The sequence below is a fragment of the Puma concolor genome, chromosome A2 (assembly GCF_028749965.1).
Source record: "Puma concolor isolate L17-30 chromosome A2, mPumCon1.1.hap2, whole genome shotgun sequence".
Lineage (NCBI taxonomy): Eukaryota > Metazoa > Chordata > Mammalia > Carnivora > Felidae > Puma > Puma concolor.
In genome coordinates this window covers 24,073,923-24,098,692 of record NC_141668.1, presented here as the reverse complement: position 1 = coordinate 24,098,692, position 24,770 = coordinate 24,073,923, and the positions used below count along the sequence as shown (strand labels likewise).

The 24,770-nt window shown below is 42.3% G+C and overlaps 2 protein-coding genes across 8 annotated transcripts in view; both read left to right on the top strand.

The window, feature by feature from the left end:
• STRIP2 (striatin interacting protein 2) overlaps positions 1-6,832 on the top strand; it is a 48,380-nt gene extending 41,548 nt beyond the window's left edge. For both annotated transcript variants that reach the window (XM_086690468.1, XM_025929656.2), the window contains 2 exons: positions 791-995; positions 4,401-6,832. In XM_086690468.1, the coding sequence (XP_086546594.1) occupies positions 791-995; positions 4,401-4,651 (456 nt within the window). In that variant the 3' untranslated portion in view covers positions 4,652-6,832. The remainder of the gene's footprint in view (positions 1-790; positions 996-4,400) is intronic.
• Positions 6,833-14,705: 7,873 nt separating this feature from the next.
• Positions 14,706-23,445, top strand: SMKR1 (small lysine rich protein 1). Of its 6 annotated transcripts, none has more exons than XM_086690415.1 (3): positions 14,706-14,902; positions 15,000-15,096; positions 22,944-23,445. In XM_086690415.1, exons 2-3 carry the CDS (start codon positions 15,046-15,048, stop codon positions 23,136-23,138), a joined length of 246 nt encoding a protein of 81 aa, XP_086546541.1. In that variant the 5' UTR covers positions 14,706-14,902; positions 15,000-15,045; the 3' UTR covers positions 23,139-23,445. The 6 variants fall into 6 exon arrangements, with proteins under 6 accessions (XP_086546541.1, XP_086546532.1, XP_086546555.1 ...); XM_086690429.1 differs by having other exon boundaries at positions 14,707-14,902; positions 15,000-15,048; positions 22,948-23,445; XM_086690447.1 differs by having other exon boundaries at positions 14,711-14,902; positions 15,000-15,048.
• Positions 23,446-24,770: the final 1,325 nt, after the last annotated feature.

Here is a 24,770-nt window from a genome sequence, read left to right as displayed (position 1 = left end):
ATGAATTATGAAAGATTGGAAATGACCTAAAGCTTATTAATACAGGACCAACTGGATAAATAGTGTTGGTACATCCTTATAATAAAATATTATATAACCATTAAAAAGAATGAGGCAGGAAAAAAGAACGAGGCAATTCTATACCGATGTGTAACAATTTTCAAGATCTATTGTTAAATAAAAAGCAAGGTATGGAACAATATGACAGGTTATGTAGCTAGCTGTTGTTTTTGTTAATAAAAATAATGTATGTGTACAAAGAATTATGTATCCAGAAGATTCTTGAGAAATTGTAACAGTAGAAATGGGACGTGTGGCTGACAGAATTATTTTGCTCTTTATATCATGTACTTTGAATATTAGAAACTTTGAATTGTGACATATAAATGGAGTGATTCCTCTATATTCTTAAAGACTAAATGTAAAGAGAACCTGGACCATAGATTCCCAAAAGCTCCCTGGAGTATTGAGGCCAGCAGGCTTGGCTTAATTTGTGAGTTGGGGTGCCTGGGTGGCTCAGATGGTTAAATGTCCGACTTTGGCTCAGGGCATGATCTCACAGTTCATGGGTTTGAGCCCCACATCAAGGTCTGTGCTGACAGCTCAGAGCCTGGAGCCTGCTTCAGATTCTGTGTCTCCCTCTCTGCTCTTTCCCCACTCATGCTCTGTCTCTCTCTCTCCATCCCAAAAATAAACATTAAAAAAAAAGGATTGTCTGTGAGTTGGAGCTCCAAGAAACTTTAGATCCTTATCTGCCTCTCTTCACTCCCACCCTTCTTTAAATTGGTAGATGCTGGTGGTATTCAAATCAGCTCCAATCTTAAAGCGGGCCCTCAAGGTCAAACAGGCCATGCTGCAACTTTATGTTCTGAAGCTGCTAAAAATACAGACCAAGTACTTGGGGCGCCAGTGGAGAAAAAGCAACATGAAAACCATGTCGGCCATCTACCAGAAAGTACGCCACCGCATGAATGATGACTGGGCTTATGGGAATGGTGAGTATTCTTAGAGCTTTTGACCTCCAGGAGTTGCCCAGAGTTTAAACAAAACTAAACAAATGTGTATCTGTACCCTTTTGGTATGAATTGTTACATATTTTGGATGAGAAAATGTGTGATTATAGTCAGGGGCTGATATAACAAACTTTAAGGTACTGCCCCAAATAGCATGTACCCTGGTCCCATATTAACTATAAAAATCCATATTATAGGGGTGTCTGGCTGGGTCAGTCAGTGGAGCATGCAACTAGTGATCTTGGGGTTATGAGTTCAAGCCCCATGTTGGGGGTAGAGTTTACTTTAAAAAATTCCATTTTATGAAACAAGTAAATTAAGAGATAATTACCCCTTTTTAAAACATTCCTTTAAATGACAGGTTTCTCCACAAGATTTCTAAAATTAAAATAACCTTTTATTATTAAAAAGCAGTTAGAGTGACACCTGGCTGGCTTAGTCGGGAGAGCATGCAACTCTTGATTTCAGAGTTGTAGGTGTGAGCCCCGTGTTGGATGTAGAGAGTACTTAAATAAATAAACTTTTTTTAAAAAGCAGTTTGACCACACTGAGATACCACCTCACGCCGGTCAGAGTGGCTAAATGAACAAATCAGGAGACTATAGATGCTGGAGAAGATGTGGAGAAATGGGAACCCTCTTGCACTGTTGGTGGGAATACAAACTGGTGCAGCCGCTCTGGAAAACAGTGTGGAGGTTCCTCAAAAAATTAAAAATAGAGCTACCCTATGACCCAGTAATAGCACTGCTAGGAATTTGCCCAAGGGATACAGGAGTGCTGATGCATAGGGGCACTTGTACCCCAATGTTTATAGCAGTACTTTCAACAATAGCCAAATTATGGAAAGAGCCTAAATGTCCATCAACTGACGAATGGATAAAGACGATGTGGTTTATATATACAATGGAATACTACTTGGCAATGAGAAAGAATGAAATCTGGCCATTTGTAGCAACGTGGATGGAACTGGAAAGTGTTATGCTAAGTGAAATAAGTCAGGCAGAGAAAGACAGATACCATATGTTTTCACTCATGTGGATCCTGAGAAACTCAACAGAAGACCAGGGGGTAGGGGAAGGGGGTTAGAAAAGTTACAGAGAGGGAAGGAGGCAAAACATAAGAGACTGTTAAATACTGAGATCAAACTGAGAGTTGATGGGGAGTGGGGGAGAGGGGAAAGTGGGTGATGGGCATTGAGGGCACCTGTTGGGATGAGCACTGGGTGTTGTATGGAAACCAATTTGACAATAAATTACATACATACATACATACATGTATACATACATACATACATAAATAACAAAAAGCAGTTTGAAAGTACAAGTCAGAAAACTTTACTATATCACAATATTTATGCCCTATTTGTACCACCCAAAGATTGACACTGTTAACATCTTATTAGATATTCTTCCAGGTCTTTTTTTTTTTTTTTACATACACACACACACACACACACACACACATTTTACTCAAGTGAAAGCAATTTATACATGCTGTTTTATCATCTTTTTTCAGTTAACATTATCTACATCTTTCCATATCAGTATATTTTCATTTTATCCAATAAGTCCAATTTCAGAATTCTTCCATATCAGTATATTTTCATTTTATCCAATAAGTCCAATTTCAGAATTAAAAATTCTTTTTATTTGTTAAATTTAGCCGTGTTTTGTTTTCGGGTTTTTTTTCCCATAATGCTGACTAATTGAAGAACTAGGCCAGTTGTCCTGCAGAATATCCACCTTCTGGATTTATTTCTTGCTTCTTTGTGTCATCATTTACCTTATCTATCTGTCTCTGGTATCATCTGTAAACTGAAAGTTAGGTCTGAAGTTTCAATGGATTCAGTTTAAAGCTTTTAAGCCATAATATATTCTAGGTAACATTGGGAACTGCATATTCTCTCATGTTAGGAGACAGTATAACATCTGGTTTACTATCAAGATATGATAGATTGACTAGAGTTTGGAAGAATTTATTTTGGAGAGCTTTTTCATTCTTTTGACACTCGCTGTAGTGGGATTTGACCATTATTTGCCTAATTGTATTTAAGAGTTTTTGGTAAGATGACTATGACTTATATTTGCTGAGATTTGTAACCTGTCTGAATTTTAGAGAATGCTGCAGTAAAGAACCCAGAGAACTAAGGGAAATATATGATTAGTGGATAACAAGCCAGGATACAACTTCTATGAGACATAAAACACAATTAACTATTTAAATTTTTGTAGATTTTTAAAACACGAAAATGTTTTATCCTGCAAATGACATGTCTGTTGTTGCTGCCATCACGAGCCCAAATCCAATCTGTACTTCCTTTAAAGATAAACCATTAAGGGATGCCTGGCTGGCTCAGTCAGTAGAGTGTACAACTCTTGATCTTGAGGTTGTGTAAGTTCAAGCCCTACATTGGGTTTAGAGATTACTTAAAAAATAAAATCTTAAAAAAAAGAAAAAAGATAAGCCATTGAATGTGGGACATAAGAGATCTGAAAAAGATGTATCTCTAGCCCTGAAATAAGTGTCTGAGTGGGATAAATAGAGATAGCAGATTATCTGTTTTCTATTTTTATCTTCATGGAAGCTTTCACGTCATAATTTTAACAGAAGCTGGCACATACATTTATCATATGCTGGCAGAGGTCGCAGGGAATCAGGTAAAGTCTTCGATAATTGGTCCATTCTGATTCTCCTTGTTGTACCCCTTTCCTGCCTCTTTCCATTCCTTGAGAGCTGGTGATTCCGTTCAAATGGGAAACTCTCATCCCCCTAGGAAAGCTCCGTAAAAGGAACTGAATTGCTATTTTGGAAAATATAATACACATAACTGATGAGAAAGTAAAATAATGAAAAGGAAGTACAGTTAAAAAAAAAAAAAGTTCACCTCCCTCAGGGGCCTTATTTCCTTCTCTATGGTAATCACTGTTACCAGTTTCTAGACTCTCCTTCCAAAGATAGTCTCTGCATGTACAAGAGTATCTTTTATTTTATTTTATTTTATTTTATTTTTTTTAATGTTTATTTTATTTTTGAGAGAAAGAGACAGAGCATGAGTGGAGGAGGAGCAGAGAGAGAGGGAGACACAGAATCCTAACCAGGCTCCAGGCTCTGAGCTGCCAGCGCAGGGCTCGAACCCATAAACTGTGAGATCATGACCTGAGCTGAAGTTGGACACTTAACCGACTGAACCACCCAGGCGCCCCCCCAAGAGTATTTTTTAAACCAAAGTGGCAGAATGTTATATACTTACTTTGTACAATGCCTGCCCCCCATAAAAAGGAAATTCTGAGCAGTTTCATTGTTCTTATTCCATAGACCATGCTCTGTGATAAGAGAAGCAGTGTCCTGAGTTGTATACATGTTTTTCTTCCTCTCTTCCCAACACAGACATCGATGCCAGGCCATGGGACTTCCAAGCAGAAGAATGCACTTTGAGGGCCAACATTGAGGCTTTTAACAGCCGCCGGTATGACAAACCCCAGGACTCTGAATTTTCACCTGTGGATAACTGCTTGCAGAGTGTGCTGGGGCAGAGGTTGGATCTGCCTGAGGATTTCCACTATTCATATGAGCTCTGGCTGGAGAGAGAGGTGTTTTCACAGCCCATCTGTTGGGAGGAGCTGCTCCAGAATCACTGACTGAGCTCTTAAAAAGCATATGATAGATGGGGGTTGGCTCCAATAAATGGTGCTCTGCCTACCCTGCCCATTTGGCCTTTGTTTCCAGCCCTGGGAGTGTTTGTCTAGGGAAGAGCTGGCCTAGCCCAAGGACATCCAGTGTAGTGCAGGGCCATTCTTGGGGCTTTGGGCCTGGAGATAGTGCATGGGTAGGATCCTGAGTCACAACAAATTGGTCAACCTGCCCTGGGGTGAGTTGGGTGCCCAGGTAGCCTTGAAAATCTGCTGGATCAGTCCTGGACAGGCTCTTTTGTGGGACCGCTCCCTGCTTTAGTGTTGCCTAGAACCAGCCTAGCCTTTGCTGGCCCCAAGAATGAGAATAAGTTTATTATGGTATTTAACTCATGATATTCATCATAGGTAATGGGAGGTGCAAGTCATGAAATAGGGAGAACATTTCCTTCTTGCTCACGCTGGATTCCAAGGACTTATGAGAGGTTTGGCAAAACCAACTTTGAAATTAAGTCTGTATTTTAAATTTAAAATTTTGACACCTCTTTCTAAAATTATTATCTCAAAGATGATTTTAGAGCACCTGCACCTTCTTTGTGGAGGACGATGATTTACTATTACCTAAGTACTGCATGTTATAGTAAGGTATATTGTGTAAAGTGTTTTTTCTCTACTCCCAAAGAGATCTATGTTGAATCTGGAAATTATCTTTTTGTGTATTCCTGTATAGTGCATGGAGTGCTCTGCCACAGCCAATATGAAATAGGCCTCCTCTAAGGATGTATCATGTTTTTCTGAAACTACTTCAGTCTTCAAATGATGGAGTACACTGTAGAAAATTATCCTTTTCATCCAATTCACTTTTAAAATGACAAGTAACTACAGGAGGTTTTATTTATTGAGATGGCATGTCCATTTGTGCTCGTGATCGATTTATTTTTTAATTGAATAGAATAGCAAGAGCATCACAGCTTACCATTTTTCATCTCCTATGTTGATTAATGATTTTTTTTCCCTTTTTACTGCTAGTGGTTCCAAAGTGTCATGTGGAGATTTAGCAATACTGTTTCTATCTAAAAGTATTGCACATTTCTTTGAAAATATAGGGGTTGATGTACCAACCTCTTTAAACTTCTTTTACAGCAAAATCACATACTTCTCAACAGAAACAAGGTTTTTAGAAAAGCTTCTGATTCAATCAGGATCATTTTATTTCTCTTCTGTCCCCACAGTTATGTTATCTATATTTTCACGCTTTTTTATTTTAAATGCCCTCCCTACTGATATGGACACTACTGAATCTTTTTTATGATAGCACCAGGCCACTTAAATTGCACCGGAGGTCTAGTAAAAATATGATTATTTACTCTGTCAACCACAGTCTCATTTGGAAGTCATGATACAGTTACCAATGATATCCAAAGGAACTAAACCAGAATTCTAACCAAAACTTGGATTTCGCCTCTTTGTGCTGTAGGGTAGCAGCTTTCTGTTTTTATGGAAAGGTCATGAAGAATGTTTAAGTAATGGATGACACTTCTTAAAATAATTTGTAAAGTTTACCTAAATAGGACAGCTATCCTTACTGCAATCAAAATAATTTACTGAGCATATCATATATGAACCTTATTAATCTATTTTAGTGTGGTTCAACTGAAAAGACAATTTTCAAGGAAAGAGCAGTCATCAATCTATTTCTCTTAAAGCCATATAGTATTTAATTTGTGTCAAGAACAAATAAGTTGCCCTTTTAAAAATATGCACATGAATGCTTTCTGAGGCATATAAGTATGCTAAGCTTTAACATTTCATACTTTTTTTTTTACAAATCTTCTCTAAGGGAAGATTAATTCTCAGTGCAGATGGAGAAACTGAGACACCAAGAAAAGTGATTAGTTACCAATCACAACATTTTTTTCGCTGACTTGCTGGGATGGCATTCAGGGTATTGATAGCCAGCCCCATATGTTAAACTGATTTGAATCTTCTAATCTGAGAACCCTTGTGTGTGGTTAGGAATAAATTCAGATTAACTAGCCTCTAATGGTGATTACTGTTACTACTTAGAAGAACATTATTTGAGTGATTTATAGAGGATTTTTATTTGTGAGTGTTTCAGTAAAGTTGTGTTAATTGTTGTTAACATTGTTTATCTACTAAAGCACTTTAATAAAAAGAAATTGAACTGGAGTTAAAAATTGGTCTTTAATTCTTCAAGACAAAAGAACCTTAAATGGATATAAGAAAGGAATAATACATAAAGAGGATGAACATATAAAATCTTGTGTAGTATTCCCTGGGGGTAGACTAATACAAACAACTGCAAAATCTCAGTGACTTATGACAGACTCTTATTTCTTGTTCCTGGGTCCAGGGATCAGCTGCAGCTCTGCTTGACTCTTCTCATCCTGGCAGGAAGCTGGCATGGAATAGCTCCTACCTGGGAGTACTATTCTCATGCTAAAGGGCAGGAGGAATCACCAAACCATACTATGCAAGGACCTGGAGGGTGCCTAAAGCTTGTGCTTGGATGTGGCATAAGTCAAGTTGCTCACATTCCACTGGCAAAAAACAATTCACATGGACAAGCCTAACATTGGGCCAGAGAAGTATATTCTACCTACAAGAAGGCAGTTGCAACCAGACATATGGGTAGATAGTCACAGCAGCTTCTCAGTGAGCTCTTGAGATCGGTGGTAGGGCTTTCTTAGAGATTCTTGAGAATTTCAACAGCGTTCCAGTGAGCATTTGAAACCACCCATTTCAGTGCTTTATGCTGATATTTTCAGTTGTGACTTTCTTGACGTTTTGTGTCCGTAGTTCCCCCCGTTCTTCCACCTACCAATAATCTTTGTTATATAAAGACAGTTCTCTAAATGAGTGTTTTGATGGTTTCTGTTTCTCCCACATGTAGTTGTGGTGAGTTTAAATTCTTTCCTCGAGGCCTTAAGATGACCCACATTTACGATAAAACTAGCTGAGACTAAAAATGCAGCTATGGTTCTGGAACAAAAATGACACTGGTTCATACAACAGTCAGACTCATGACCTTGATCTCATCAATACTATTAATTTTTTAAAATTTATTTTGAGAGAGAGAGAGCGCGTGCACAAGTCGGGGAGGGGCAGAGAGAGCCTGGCTCTACACTGTCAGTGTGGAACGCAGTGCATGGCTTGAACCCATGAACCATGAGATCATGACCTAAGCTGTACCAAGAGTTGAACGCTTAACAGCTGGCCCACCCAGGTGCCCCTCAATGCTATTATTGATGAGATAAGTAACCACCTTAACATTCAGGCCAGGTCAAGTATGAATTTTGCAGCACTTTGGCACTCTGAGAAGCTAGGTGCTAAGTGTGTTTAGGGTGATTTGCAGAGGCAAAGAAAGTCCTGTCACTGTTCCAGAAACACTGGGCATGGCCAATTAACATCTGCTCTACCTATAATTCCAAGCCAAACTTTTCTGTAATGGTATGATAAAATGTTTTGTGTAATAAAAATGTTTTGCAAAATATTATGGAATTTATAAACAACTTTTGTGAAAATTCCAGTAGGTTTTAGAGCAGCTACTACTCTTCTTACATGTATTTAATACTAATACATATTTTATAATGCATATTTTATATGATGCTTTTTAACATAAGAGACCTCAAAAATACATTTTAGAGTAAAAATGTCTACAGCATGATTTTATTATCTGTACATAAAGGAAATTTTTTGTCTGCCTTTGGGCCTCTTGTTTTCCCATTTTCTGTCAACCAAAAAAAAAAAAAAAAAAGAATATAGTAATAGTGAAGAAAATTAACTCCCTAATCTCACCACTCAACGATGAGCTATTTATATGGTGGCAGTATGCAAATACTTTTGGAAATGTTGGCATGGGGAAGTCCTAATTGGTGATTTTGGGAAAACATATGAGTAAACTTATTTTACTTGTTTTTTCCAACTAATGAGTTTTCAGTAGGCTTGTATTCCTTCAGAAGTCCTGGTGTGGAATGTTGATAGAAGGTAAGTCCTGAGTACCTTATATCTCCAGACACCTTTTCCAAGTGAATGCATTTTCTAAATGTTTGACTATTCTAATGTTATCCTTAAAATGTTAAGCCTCGGGGCGCCTGGGTGGCTCAGTCGGTTAAGTGGCCGACTTCGGCTCAGGTCACGATCTCACACTCCGTGAGTTCGAGCCCCGCGTCGGGCTCTGTGCTGACTGCTCAGAGCCTGGAGCCTGTTTCAGATTCTGTGCCTCCCTCTCTCTCTGACCCTCCCCCGTTCATGCTCTGTCTCTCTCTGTCTCAAAAATAAATAAACGTTAAAAAAAAAAAAATTAAAAAAAAATGTTAAGCCTCAATATTTGGAAAATTTTCTATGGAAATGTATTCTTTTTTTTAAATATTTATTTATTTCTGTGATAGAGACAGTGAGAGCAGAGGAGGGGCAGAGAGAGGGGGAAACACAGAATTCGAAGCAGGTTCCATGCACTGAACTGTCAGCACAGAGCCCGTTGCAGGGCTCAAACTCACGCACCATGAGATAACCTGAGCTGAAGTCAGATGCTTAACCGATTGAGCCACCCAAGCGCCCCTGGAAATGTATTCTTAAGTAGAAAGGGATCAGAGATCATCTAGGACAATGTGCATCCAATGCAAGAATTTTGATTGGTATCCCCTATGCATTTCACGTTTATCTAGTCTCAATATTTTCACAAACAGGAATCTCACTATGTCATGGTTTCAGTAGCAATAACTGAAATGTCTACAACAGAATTAACTACCTCAATACAATCAACTTATGGTATTACATGAGCCAGAAGAAACATGAATACATCTGTGGAATCCATACTAACACTAGCTATTAATTGTACTTTTCTTCTCCCGTGTATTAGTTTCCTAGGGCTGCTGTAACAAGTTACCAGGGCGTGAAACACGAAATTGATTCTCTGACAGTTCCGTGTGCCAGAAGTCTGAAATCAGGGGGTCAGCCGGACTCCCTCCCTCCAAAGGCTCTTATTGTTTCCTTGCCTCTTCTAGTTTCTGGCAGCTCCAGGCATTCCCTGGCCTGTGGCATGTCGCTCCAGTTTCTGTCTCCATGGTCACATTGCTTCTTCCTTCTCAAAAGTCCCTCTGCCTCTCTCCTCCAAGGATACCTCTGACTAAATTTAAGGCCCATCAGGATAATCCAAGATAAGCTTCCTTTCTCAAGATCCTTCATTACATCTTTGCCATATAAGGTAATATTCACTCTTTTACTATAAAGTAGTATTCACAGAGGTTTCAAGGATAAGGACACAGACATATCTTTTGGGAGGCCACCATTCAACCTCCTATACCCCCTAACACTCATGAGACACATAGCAGCAAAATTGATTAATTTACTCTTCCTTTTCTATCATTATTAGAGGTGTAAGGCAAGACCTGAAGAAAATTATTTTTATCTGAAAAATGCTTACAGCTATTGATGTAGTCAAAGAAGATTGAAGTATAGAAAGTTGCAAGCTTAGGTAGAGGATAGGACATGAGGAAGCAGGTGTAAAATTGAAGAATACGTTTAGGTATGTATTGGTGTTTTTGTTAAGAAGATACATGTAAAAGGGTCAAGTAATTTTTCAGAGTACACAATGAAAAATATAACATCCCACCCCAGATCCCTACCTCGTTTCCCAGAAGTAATCAGTATATTATTTTTCTATTTTTTTATCCTTTCAGAAAAGTCCCGTGGTAATACCCGTCTCTTCCTCACAACAGTTTTAATCCTCTAGATCATGGGAGCACAACATATTCTGTTCTGTACTTGCTTCTCTCATATTTATTCCAGAGACCTATATTTCCCTATTAATATTGTCTTTAATAACTGTAACTTCAATATATCTAATAGTGAAATCATTCTTCCCTAACACTGCTTTTTAAAGTATGTTTCAGCTAAGAAGAAAGGGTAAATGTATGTGTGTGTGCACACACACATGCATCCATATTTGTGTGTGGTGGGGAGGATGAGGTTAAGGGAAATTTACTCAGTTCTCATAGCAATAGCTCAAAGCAACTTGAAATATAATTTCTGACCAGCAGTTCCTTTGGCCATTCAGACTCCCAGATCCTATAAATGTAATGAGATTGTGCCTGAGTGGGCTATGGGGAGGTTTTCAGGCTGTTTGCTCCTTTAGTAATTAGCCAGATTTAAATTTCAAAAAGCAAGTATTTAAAATTTTTACTTGTACATGTTTTATAGGAAATAACCAAAGTCTTTCTGAGGAACTACAAGAGTACAAAAGTCATCCCATCTCTGCTCAAACACCTTTGGTGACAGTGACTTCCTTACTAAATATGACAATACCATCTGTCCCCTTGCCTCCAAAAGGAAACATTAGTTTGAACATTCTGTAACTTTTTGTTCAAATGCTTAATGGAGTTGGCAGGACAAAGATCCTCCATGTGGACGCCTGTGAAAATATGTCTTCACGGTAAGATGTGAGATATTTTACCCAGAAAGGCCATACGGCATAATGGCTCAGACTGAGGGTGCTGAACCCGACTTGGTGAGATATTATATACAGGCTCTGCATCCAGTAACTGAGTGAAGAGCGACAAGTTATTTCATCTCTCTCTGCCTCAGATTCCCCATCTGTAAAATAGGGATAATACTACTGCCTATCTTCTAGAATTGTAAGGATTAAATAAGTCAGTGCGCATATAGTGCTTAGAATAATGCTTGCTAAGGGTGCCTAGGTGGCTCAGTTGATTGTCTTGATTTTGGCTCAGGTAGGATCCCAGGGTTGTGAAATAGAGCCCCATGTCGGGCTCCTCATTCCCCTCCCTATCAAAGAATCCCTCAGCAAGAATAATTAATAGCCTTTTAATCCTCTAGATCAGGGATCAGCAAACTATAGCCCATTGGCCAAATCTGGCCCACTAACAGATTTTATTCAGCCCGTGAGCTAAGAATGGTTTTTACATTCTTAAATCGTTGGGGGAAAAAAAATCCATAGGAGAAAAATATTTTATGACACATGAAAATTCTATGAAATTCAAATTTCAGTTTCCATAATAGTTTTATTGGAATACAGCCACGCTCCCTCGTTTACATGTTGTCTATAAATGCTTCCATTCTACATCAGCAGAGTAGTTGCAAAAGAGGACAGAAGGCCTGTAAAGCCTAAAATAGTTACTGAGTTTGCTGACCCCTACTCTGGATAATTTTGTCTCCTGAATCCGCTCCAGCTGGTCTTTACTGTACCTCAAGGTTCTCACTGCTGGGACCCTAGCGGCTGACCAGAGGAAATTACCTACAAAGAATTTTTTTTTTTCCTGTAACTTCCTCTTCAATATTATGGCTATAAAAGATGAAGTGAATGCAGTGCTATACTGTTGAACTTAATGAGATAAAAAGAAAGGAGGAAGAGAGGGAGGGACTAGAGTAGAAAGTAGGAAATGGGAATTTTTAAATGTAACTTCTAAGAAAGATAATGATAGAATATTCTAAGTTTGGATGTTCTAAGAATGCATGCTTCAATTCTGGTAATGTTATTTTTTTTAAAAAGAACAGCACAGTTTGTATTACTATTTATAAAGAAGACATAAGGATATATATTCATAAACAGATAAAATGAGGTAGTGCTATTCTTTTAAGTTTTTTTTTTTTTTTTAATAATGTCTAGACCCAGTAAGGGTCTCGAACTCACGACCCCAAGATCAAGAGTCACATGTTCTTCTGCCTGAGCAAGCCAGATACCTCAGTAGTGCTATTGTAATGTAAATTTGAATGGTGATCTTAATTTAACTCATCTTCCAATTTACACAGGAAGATTTGTTCAGTTCTTACAGAAGAAACACATCTATCTTAAGTCCTAATCATGAAATGATTCTTAAGTGGACTGGTATTTAAGAAAAATACATATGTTGTCAATGACTTTTTTTATTTTAAGAGCAGCCTGCACTGTGTTATATAACAAAGTCTTTCAGCCACTCACCTCAGCAGCCCTCCTCCCCTCCCTGCAGGTCAGTGCTAAGCCTTTCTCTGGTGCAAAAGCTGAACACCCATTTGGTCAATGGGAAATGGTGCTGCCATTGAAGTCGTTCTGATTGTCACTAGACCATTCCTTTCATGTCCTGCCTGTCCACTGGCATGCTTTTTTATTTTTCAGCTTATTAGGGTATAATTGACAAAACTGCAATATATTTAAAGTGTACAACGTGATGATTTGACACACATTGTGAAAGGGTTACCACAACTGAGTTAACACATTCATCACCTCACTTTTTGTGTGTGTGAGAACACTCAAGTTCCACTCTTAGCAATTTCCAATTATACAATATGGTATTATTGGCTGTAGTCACCATATTATACACTAGACCCCATTCATCTTACAACTGAATTTGTACCTTTTTACCAGCCTCTCCCCATTCCATTTTCCCTAACCTGGGAATAAATTTATGTCCTTTAAAGCAAGGCTTACTGGAGATGCTTTGAATTCACAAAGCTTTTTCACATTCATTCTATCATACCGCCTTCACAGCAACCCAAAGCAAGAAAGTGAAGCTCGGAGAATTGCTCAAAATTGCATAACTAATAAGTAGTGAGGCCAAGTTTTGAACCCACATCTTTTGGCCTCAAGCCCAGGGTGCCTTTCTGAATGATTTTAGTGTTTAATGTACCAGCTGGACGGACGGACATTGCTGGCTTTGACTCTGCTTGTGGGAACTTGGATAAGTTAGTTACTCTCTCTGACTTCATGCAAATTGGAGAAGATAACAAACTATCACACTAGTTGTAGTGAAGTAATGATGCCATAATGTGTGCAAGGTGCTCAGCAAGGTGCTGGACATCAGTGCTCCTTCACTGCTAACTATTATTTGCAATACGAAATGATCAAGGTCCTTTAAGGTCTAGTTTAGAATGATAAAAATGTGAAAGGGGGGATCCATAAAAGAATTTACAAAGGATGCTTAGGCCTTGGACTCATCACCGGAGACAGGAGTTAGTGATGACAAAGGGCGAGAGACTGGGAGAGTAGTGTTGCCACTGACAATGGAAATGGAGAGGCTGACAGAGGGAGAGATGCCCTAAATCCAGGGAATAGTGTGGCCTGAAGACTGGAGCTCAGATGGAGGCCATTCTTTCAGACGGTGGCTGTGTCATTCCAAGGCAGGTAGTCACTGACATTATCAGATGAGCCATCAGGTGAGGAGACACTGAGGAACAACAGAGAACTAAGGACTGGACTTTGAAATCTGCCAACACTTGGAGTGCAGCAAGAGGCAGATAGACATGAGATGACTGAGGTCTGGATGAGCAAGGAGCATGACACACATGTCAGAAGCAAGTGGGGAGACTTACCAGGAGTAGGGGAAGTGGGGAGCAACAATTAACTTAGGCCCAGACGTCAATGAGAACAAGTCGCCCCGGTTGATAGAATGAAGGGGATAATACTTCCTACCGAATCATGACAATTTTTCCATTAGTGTCTCTCACTTCTGCTGCAGCTTACAAAAAATGAGTCTAAGAAAGGTTGCTCGCCGTGGAGAACACAGACGTATATCGGGATGAACTCACAAGTTTGGCAGTGGAACTGCACCGACTGTAGCCTTCCTGACTCCCATTTGGGGCCTAAGAACCTTTTTCTCAGGCCTTTTCTCTCTTGGAACCTGTACCAGGCTCCATATGAACATTCCCCCCACGTTATTCTCACTTCAACCCTCAAACGCTTTATCTCATTTTCCAAAACAGGTCATGGAGTCTTCGAGGACTTCTCCAAAGCCAAGCTCAAACAGAGGAATCGGCCCACCCCAAGGCCAGAACCACACCCGCCCCGCGCCCCTGCCCTGCCGGGTCAGGCCCCCCAGCGCGAGGCAGGGCTTCCGGGCACTAGGGGCCGTTGTCGCCGTCGCTCGAAGCGAAGTGGCCCAGCCAGCCGCGCGCTCCCCGGAAGGCTGGCGCGCACTCCCGCCTGCTCGCTAGGACTGCCGGGTGAGGCCCCACGACCGGGCGCCAGGCCCCGGTGTCCTGGCAACAGGTAAACATTGAGCGCCCCGCCCCACGCGGCGCGCCGCGCCGGGTGTTCGTGCGCTCGGCCAGCAGGCGCCGGTGAGCCCGGTGCTCCCAGCCCGCGGGGCGTGCTCGCCGTGAGTCGCGCGGTCAGCGGCCTCCGTGCGGTGGGTGTCCAGGCTCCGCGTGGCGGCAGCTGGGTGTCTGGCTGCCCCCTGACCCCGCCGGGCTCCCCTGAGCGTCTGGGGCTCCTGAGAAGCGTGGCAAGGCCCCGGACCCGCGGAGGTTCGCTGTGGAGTGCGGAGGCAGCCCGGTGTGCGGCAGCGATGGGCGCGGGGGTGCCACCTCCAAGTGATGCGGAGAACCGGGCTCTCTATTTCAGGATTGGGAACCCATGCCACACTCACCTGCTCAACTGAGGAATTACCATGGTAATACACGTCTTATTTAAGTATAAGAGATACCGAGGCTCTCGCCAGGTTAGTTTAATACCGTTCTGCCTCATCGAGGCACGCTTTAGCAAGATTTGTTACCCGCGCCACGAGATTGGCGCCTTCGTCTCCTGTCGTTGTGGGTGGTGTCCAACCTAGTGATCTGAACACTTGGGGTATAAGGATGATGGGAAAGACGGGTTCCCCAGGTGGTCTGCGCGCGTCAAAGGGGACAGCCAAGCAGAATCAGCCTGAGCCCTCTTTTTGTGAGGTTTCATTCTTTGGTTCTGTTGAGCCACTTTCGTAATCATATGTGTGGGCAATAAAGAGAGGCTGGTGCAGTGCTGTGAAACCCCAGGGTGCCAGTACGTGGCAACAGCGACTGGCCCATGCCCTTACCTCCTGCTGCCGCTGCCTTCTGGGGTCCCTTGCGGGATTCTTCTCTTCGGATTAAGAAGTAGAGAATGAGCCCTGGTGCGATCCAGACTGCCGGCTCTAAGGAGTGAGTCTCTCTTCCAACCCTAATTTGAGGAAAGACTTTGGAGGAAACCTTTAGCAGAGGAAATGCTTGCATTTTATGCCTGGGAAGGCTTGCAACATCCTTAAACTTCTATCTCCCCTCCAAGTCGTTGGCTCACAGAGCTCCATCTTAAGCCAAACCACTCTGAAATGTTAAACCTTATTTCCCACTTCCTACTGGATCTCTCCACCAGAGAGCATTTCCCAGCTGTGTTCAAAATCCAGCTCCTTTTTAACCGCTACCTTCTCTGCATTTTCCAATGGCATGTTGATTCTCCTGGCCTCAAACTCCTAAACATTACCGTTCATCAGCCCTCATCCAGTCATTTCGACCTGCTTCCCACCCTCTCTGCCATTGGTCAAGTCCTGCCCTCCTTACCACCTACCTGGATTCCAGCAGCAGTTCACTACCTCTGTCCCAGGGCTCTCCATCTCTTTTGGATGCCAGGTTGATGGTCCCAGAATGGCTGTGACCTTGTAACCCCCACCCCACGTCCTCAGGAATTTCTACTGTCTGCTCAACTAAGTACTGCTCAGAGTTCGGGGTAAAAAGGCCTCAACCTCTTGAGCTCTATTTGCCATATTCTCTGCTTTAACCAAAACAGAAAACACATTCCACACTGGACTCACATTCTTTTCGAAGCCTCCTGCCCCATCTCAAGCTACAGATCTACTTTTCTCCAAGATGGGCCCTCCTGCTGCCGTATTGCCCCCTAAGTATCTATGACCCTCTATGCCTCACAGAGCTTCACCTATTTCACCTTGGAAAGCCTCACTCCTCACCCTCATTTGACTGTAGTATAGAAAGGTGTTTGGTAAATCTGTGTTCCTTCTACTTCATTGCACGTAAAAGCACTAAATAGATGTCTTTTTTTTTTTAATTAATTTCTTTTTTTAAATTTTTTTAACGTTTATTTATTTTTTCAACGTTTATTTATTTTGGGGACAGAGAGAGACAGAGCATGAACGGGGGAGGGGCAGAGAGAGAGGGAGACACAGAATCGGAAACAGGCTCCAGGCTCTGAGCCATCAGCCCAGAACCCGACGCGGGGCTCGAACTCACGGACCGCGAGATCGTGACCTGGCTGAAGTCGGACGCTTAACCGACTGCGCCACCCAGGCGCCCCAACGTTTATTTATTTTTGAGAGACAGAGAGAGAGCATGAGCGGGAAAGTGTCAGAGAGAAAGGGAGACACAGAAAGCAGGCTCCAGGCTCTGAGCCACCAGCACAGAGCCCGATGCGGGGCGCAAACTGACAAACCGTGAGATCATGACCTGAGCCGAAATCAGACACTCAACCGACTGAGCCACCCAGGCGCCCCTAAATAGATGTCTTTTGATTTACTTTTTTTTTTTTAATTTTTTTTTTCAACGTTTATTTATTTTTGGGACAGAGAGAGACAGAGCATGAACGGGGGAGGGGCAGAGAGAGAGGAAGACACAGAATCGGAAACAGGCTCCAGGCTCTGAGCCATCAGCCCAGAGCCTGACGCGGGGCTCGAACTCACGGACCGCGAGATCGTGACCTGGCTGAAGTCGGACGCTTAACCGACTGCGCCACCCAGGCGCCCCTGTCTTTTGATTTAAATTGTGTCATCCCCCGGGTTACTTCACATGGTTGGTATTGTCATTTTCTTTCAGAGCCCAGGGAACTGAAGCAAAAACGGTTCAATAAAGCCATTTAAGCTAATGGATTTCCACTGCTCCTCAGATAAAGGTTAAACACTGTAGCTTCAAAGGCCTGCAGGCCAGAGTTGCACACTGCCTACCTCTCCAGCCTAAATTCCTCTCACTTGGCGCCCCCCATCATGGTTGCTTATAGGCCAGCCACACTGACCTTTTTTGTGAGGTCCCTTCAGTTTGGCATGTGCCCTCCAACCTCAAAGTCTTTGCACAGGCTGTTTGGGAAGTCCCTGCCCCTCAGCCCACAGGCGGCTCTTCAGGAACCCTTCATGTCCCAGATTGGGTCACACCCTGCCCATCCTGTGTCATCGGAATGCCAGATAACCTGGCCTCTCCTTCATGGGAGAGGGAGTGAACGTGTTTGTAATTTCTCCCTCACTGGAGAGTAAGCCTCATGAAGACAGGAGCCCAGAACTGCAGGTCCTGCTGTTCAGTAGATATTTGTTAAATATTTGTCGAATGAACGAAGGAGCCCCTCTTAAAATTCAGAAAAGCAGCTATCTACATTTGCTTTCTAAATCCTAGGACTGTATTACATCTGAGTTGCAATTTATTCACTCGGCAAGTATCTGTTCGTCCCAGACATTGGTCTAGGCCCTGGGAATTCAAGTGGTGACCTCATAGACAAACCTCTGGTTAGGAGACAAACAATAAATAAACAAAATAGCCCTATGACATAGTGGAGTGTGCTTGGGGTAGGGAGCTAGAAAGTGACAGTGCTGAGAGGGAGGCTGGGAACCACCTGTATCCCCTCCCTGCTTGCCTTGGACAGTCCCAGTTTATGTTTGTTGAAGTATCTTGGTTTGGGCAAGAAATTATATGGTCACCCTAGTGATAGATAGAATATAGATACAGTATCTGAGAGGTTTTTCTTTTTATTTATTTATTTATTTTTTTTCAACGTTTATTTATTTTTGGGACAGAGAGAGACAGAGCATGAACGGGGGAGGGGCAGAGAGAGAGGGAGACACAGAATCGGAAACAGGTTCCAGGCTCTGAGCCATCAGCCCAGAGCCTGACGCGGGGCTCAAACTCACGGACCGCGAGATCGTGACCTGGCTGAAGTCGGACGCTTAACCGACTGCGCCACCCAGGCGCCCCTGAGAGGTTTTTCTAGAGAGGTGATATCTGAGCAGAGCCCCACACGAAGGGAAGTAACAGGGTGGGATCAGGGGGATCAGGGAGGAGCGGGGCAGGTTAGGGAACCAAAAGGAGGGCAGTGTGGCTGGAGCCAAGTGGTCTTCATTAAGCAGTTTGGAGAGTTTCAAGTCATGAGTTATGTGTTCTGCGACTGGGAACAACCAAGGGCCACGGAGTTGTATTAAGCCAACCCAACCAGCTGAGAAACTGAAAGTTTTCACTCGCTTACAATAATTTCTTAACAGATTTACTGAGGTATAAGTGATGCACAGTGAATTGCACATATTTTAATGTACAATTTGATCAGTTTGGCATCTGTCGCTCCCATTGAGCCATCACCACAATCAAGATGACAAGCATGTTGATCACCCCCGAAAGTCTCCTTGTGCTCCTCTGTAATCAGCCCTTTACTCATTAAAAAAAAAAAAAAAAAAAAAAAAAAAGTTTATTTATTTATTTTGAGAGAGAGAGAAAGCCAGAGAGGGGCAGAGAGAGAGGGAGAGAGAGAGAATCCCAAGCACTGACAGTGCAGAGCCCTATGGTGGGCTCAATCCCACGACCATGAGATTATGACCTGAGCCAAAATCGAGTCGGATGCTCAACTGATTGAGCCACCCAGACGCCCCCAATTTTTAAAAAAAATTTTCATGTTTATTTATTTTTGAGAGAGAGAGAGCATGAGCAGGGGAGGGGCAGAGAGAGAGGGAGACACAGAATCCAAAGCAGGTTCCAGCCTCTGAGCTGTCAGCACAGAGCCTGGTGCAGGGCTTGAACTCACAAACCATGAGATCATGACCTTGAGCTGAAGTCGGACACTTAACCAACTGAGCCACGCAGGCACCCACCAAGATTTTATTTTTTAAGTAATACCTATACCCAACGTGGGGCTTGAACCCACAACTCTGAGATCAAGAGTCAAACACTCCACCGACTGAGCCAATCAATTCCTTTTAAATTCACTCATGTTGTAGCATGCGTCAATGGTTAATCCTTTTTATTGCTGGGTGGTACTCCAGTGTATGGTTATACCCAGTTTGTTTATCCATTCACTCACTAATGGACTTCTGAGCTGTGTTCAGTTTTTAGCTATCATAGATAAAGTTACTATGTACATTCCATGTACAAGTCTTAGAATGGATATGCACTTTGATTTCTTTCGGTAAATACTTCGCAGTGGAATGCCTGGATCCATTCCATCCATCCGTGGCTGGATGAGCGTGTACTGATATCTCATTGGGGTTTTAATTGCATTTCCCTAGTGACTTAGTGTTGAGTACCTTTTCGTGTGTTTATCAGCCATTTGTATATCTTCTTTGGGGAAGTGTCTGTTCAGATCTGTTGGCCATGTTTTGGGGCTGTTTTGTTTTGTTTTGTTTTGTTTTTTTACTGTGTTTCGCGAGTCCTTTATTCTGGATGTAAGGGCTTGATCAGATATATGATTTGCAAATATTTTCTCCCAGTCTGTGGCTTAGCTTTTCATTTTCTTAACAATATCTTTTGAAGAACACAAGTTTTTAATTTTGATGGTGACTCTATCAATTTGTTCTTCTATGGATCGTGCTTCGGTGTCATATCCAGGAAATTTTTGCCTAACCAAAGGTCATAAAGGTTTTCCCCTGAACTTTCTTCTAGGACATTTTGCTTTTTGGTTTTAAGTGTATGAGCCATTTTGAGTTAATTTTTGTATATGGTAAAAACATTGGATTAAGGTTCTTTTTTTTTTTTTTTTTTTTTTTTTTTTTGCAAATGGATATTCATTGTTCCAGCCCCACTTGTGGAAAAAATTATTGTTGTGGGATCATTGAGCACGACGGTCAAGAAAGAATTCTTGAGACATTTTAGGTGCAACTTAGTAAGTTTACTTAAGTAGCATGGGAACAGGACCCTTAGGCAGGAAGAGCTGCGCTTTTCCTGAATGAAGTTGGTGGTTATATGCTTAGTGCTCCAACGGGAGGCTATGTGCAGAGAGTATTAGATCGTAAATGTTTTCTTCAAATTCTACGTGTAAAACTACTTTCGCAAGATTTCTCTTGTGTGCATCATTCAGCTTGATATTAACTTTTGGTGAGATTCCCAGGCAGTCATGAGACCCTTTAAAAATGTAGCAACCATTAAAAAAAAAAAGAATAGAGCAACCAGTGTGTATTTGATCCTTATCAGAACTATGCAGGCTATAGGTCAGCCTTCTGGGCTAAAGAACATTTTTCTGCATCTGTCTCTCATCAATTGTCCTTGTCCTATTGAATTGCTTTCGCACTTTTGTTGAAAACTAGTTGTTCATATACGTGTGGTGTTTTTGGTCTCTTTATTATTTTCCATTGATCTATGTGTCTGTCTTGACACTAATCCCATACTGTCTGGATACTGTAGCTTTATAATAATTCTTGAAACAAGGTAGAATTAGTCCTTCAGCTTTGTTTTTTCAAAGTCCTTTGCGTTTCCATATGAATCTTAGAGTCAGTTAGCCAATTTCTACAGAGAGATGAGAACTTTGAATGAACATATCAAACCTTTGTGCGAGTTTTAGTCATCAAACCACTTTAGAGATTAAAACACATTTTTTTTGTCAGTTATTCCAGGTAAGTCGTATGGTTGACATGCAAAAAAGTGTAAAATCGTCAAGAAAGCCAAGACTCAGAATTTTTAGGAGCTTATGGCAACGTGCATCCTACACCCCCAGGGGGTGTTTTACCAAGAGGTACTGTTACCATATGGGTTTTCATATTGTTGTTGTTGTTGTTTTAATCTGGATTTCCACCTGAAAGCCAGGCCACTGTGTTGCAAGATACTTCTCATCTTCGTTCCTGGGTTTTCTATCTAGGAGTGTATTCCGTTTCACTTAACAAAAATGCATTTTAGTGTTTTTTAACACATTGCCTGTGTTCCTCCTTGTTTAGCCTGGGACATTTTTAGAGTGAGATGCTATCAACATAACATCTATTTTATACAAACATTTAGCCCTTGCGGATGTTCCTGATAACTTACACTCTCCCTTCCCTTGCCTAGAAGAGTCACTTTCTAAATAATATACTTCCTCCTGTTCTTTTATGTATGGGTGGGCCATAGGACATGAGGAGTCAACTCAGCTTTGTGTGCCTGTCGCAAAACTTCAGACAGTTTATTCCCAGATTAGGATGGGATCCATTCCTCTTCCCAAAAGGCACCGGCCTGGCAGTGTAGTCATGCCAAGAGCACAGGTGCTGGGCTGCTGGACACTGGTTTGCAGTGTGGCCTTGTTGAGCCTCCACTTTTCCACTTTGAAGACATAAATAATGTCTCTCTCCGTCAAAATACAGCTCAGGGGGTTAGTGGTGATAAAGTGATGGGAACAATCACTTATTGTTCCTTGAAGTCAGACGCTGCGTTAAGCGCCTTACATTCATGTCTCTGCCCTCACGACTACTTAATGAGGTCGAGACTACAACATAAGAAATGCCAAGCAAAATGTGTGTTTGCGTCCCGATTAGCTAATACTTTTAATTACATTTTTTTTCAACGTTTATTTATTTTTGGGACAGAGAGAGACAGAGCATGAACGGGCGAGGGGCAGAGAGAGAGGGAGACACAGAATCGGAAACAGGCTCCAGGCTCTGAGCCATCAGACCAGAGCCCAACGCGGGGCTCGAACTCACGGACTGCAAGATCGTGACCTGGCTGAAGTCCGACGCTTAACCGACTGCGCCACCCAGGCACCCCTTAATTACATTTTTATCACGAAAGATTGTATGCATACACAAAAATAGAATAGTAAAGTGATTCCCCACATATCCATTTCTCGGACTCAAAAACTGTCAGGATTTTGCCACATTGGCTTCATCTGGCCTTTTGTGGGGTGGAGTGCAAGGGGGAGCTGCAGTATTTTTATTTTAAAAAGGTTGTTTTTTAATGTTTATTTATTTTTGAGAGAGAGAGAGAGAGAGAGAGAGAGAGCGCGCGTGAGCAAGCAGGGGAAGGGCAGAGAGAGAGGGAGACAGAATCCCAAGCAGGCTCTGTACTGTCAGCACAGAGCCTGACGCGGGGCTCGAACCCAGAAACCATGAGATCATGGCCTGAGCCGAAACCAAGAACTGGATGCTTAACTCACTGAGCCACCTGGGCGACCCAGGAGCTGCAGTATTTTAAAGCACATCTGAGGCCTTCTTTCATTTCATTTCCACAGATTTTAGTGTGCATCACTGAAATGTGTAAACATTTTCTTCCATGACCCAATAGAAGCCATTATCACACCTAACAGAATTAATAATTCCTTGAGATTACCAAATTTCCCTGATTGTCTAAAAATGTCTTTTTATAATTTGTTCAAATCAATGCAGACAAGGGCCACCTGTTTGTTACATTGGGTTGGGTCTCTTTTTAATCCGGGTGCTTCACTTGTTGAATTCGATTGCATGTGACTTCTCCCCCCACTCCCAGCAAAAGTCTTTATTGTTGTTACAGTTTTTTCCTTTCATGAGTCCCCACCCCCCCCTTTCAGTTCAATAAGAAATGTTGAAAGTTATGTCAAGGTTGTAAAAACTAATTTATGCCCTGTGAATATACTTGTCTTTGAAAGCCAGGTAAAGGGAAACAAGGAAAAGGCCCGGACAAATCTCGCGGGAAGAAACAGAAGAAACCGGAAGTGGACATTCTCAGCCCAGCTGCCATGCTGAACCTCTACTACATCGCCCACAACGTTGCCGACTGCCTGCACCTGCGAGGCTTCCGTTGGCCCGGTGCTCCCAAATCAAAGGGGAAAAACAAGACTTAATGGCGTTCCACAGAGAGCAGAACTTGGGGAAGAGAAATCGGGAAAATACAACTACTGGAAGCAAAATAGACTTTACCGAAGACAACTTGAGACGCAAGCTAAGTGTGCTTTTCTATGGTAGTTAATGATAAAGAAGTGCATTTGACTTCCCAGCTAAATGCAGCTACAGGAAGCCAATTTGGTTTTTCAGAAGAAGTTAAGGGGGAAAAAAGTCCGAGTAGTTCCTACTCAGGAATTGCGTGGTGGAATTGATAGGATTTTTCAAATTATAATTCTGGGTCAGAATTAAACCTGTTCTCAAAAGGCAGTTCTGGCTCACATGAATTGTTTTCTTTTGCCAAATGGTTTGTTATTTAGAAAAGGCGTGGCAAAAAGCAGAGGATTTGCTTATGAACATCCCTCTCGTGGGCACTCTTTCCCCATCTTTTTCAGGAAAAGTAATAAATACTTCGTTTCTATAATTTTCTTCTCAGCCGTCTGACTCTTGGCTGATTTTAATTAGCCAGGGGCACCGGTGGAGACTAAGATTGTCACCCCCCTGCTCTGACTTTGCTAGGACATGTAAACAAATGACTCAAAGGAGCGTGTTCCAGGGTGGGGAGACTGAGCAAATCTCTCCCTTCTTTCTGTTTCACTGGACTCTTCACCAGGTTTTCCTCCACACTTACATCTTCTTTCCACTTTCTGCAGGCTTTCTTTTAAACTTGGCTGACCCTAATTATGGAATTGGTGCTAGAAACTTGCCATGGGCATTTTGCTGATATTCCACAACCTCCCCAGGCTGTGCTGAGACACTTAAGAGATAAAACTACGGTTCTTTCTCTTCAGTCCAAAAGGCCCCAAAGCCCCAAATCTGAAACTTGGAAGGAAAGGCATTTTTAAGTATAAACACCATCCCCAAATCATTTAGCATTCCTTCCCTGCTTCTGCTCTGTCTTCCTGGCAGGTCGTGTCACTTCCCCCTACGCTGACACCTGCACTGTGGTCTCCAGTCACAGCTGTGAGCCCTAAGCCGATTCCTCTAAGGCAGCACCTGTCCAGGGATGATCTAGTTCATCTGAATTGCTTATAATGGTTCCACAGGTTGCCTTGTGAGGATCTCAAAGACTCATAAAGTTTGCTAAGGAAGGCTGCAACCTAGGACTCAGGATTTCATAAATATCAGAGAAAAAGGCAAATTCACGTGAAACCTTGCACCAGAGAAGTTGAATGTGTTTATTGGAAATGGCACTGGTCTAGCTGCCCTGTATGTGCCGACTCTGCGTGAGACCTTGGCTAGTTGTCAGAGGGGCCCTTGCTTGCTCGGGCGAAGGTTGGTGCTGCTTGCTGTTCACCTGAAGGGGGGCCTCTCAGTCCTCTGTTGACAGGCTTCGGAAAGGGAACACCTTCCCACTCTCCTAGACACTGCTGGGATGGATCCAAGTGGTTTATGATCACACTAACCCCGTTTCAGTCCTTCTCAAACTTGAGCGTGTGCATCATGGTCACCTGGGGGACATGTCGGAGTCCAGACCCCTGGGCCCTGCTCCTCGGAAGGGTGGGGTCGGGAATTTGCATTCCCTCTAAGCCCCCCCCCCCCCACCCCACCCCGTAGTGCTGCTGCCGGACCACAGCCTTGGAGAAGCACTGCTC

What these genes read in the sequence shown, in the direction of transcription:
- SMKR1 (XM_086690415.1), top strand. Translation starts at nt 15,046, where the DNA reads ATGGTAATACACGTCTTATTTAAGTATAAGAGATACCGAGGCTCTCGC. An exon ending in GATACCGAGGCTCTCGCCAG is followed by an intron (nt 15,097 to 22,943) that starts GTTAGTTTAATA and finishes TGTCTTTGAAAG; the next exon opens with CCAGGTAAAGGGAAACAAGG.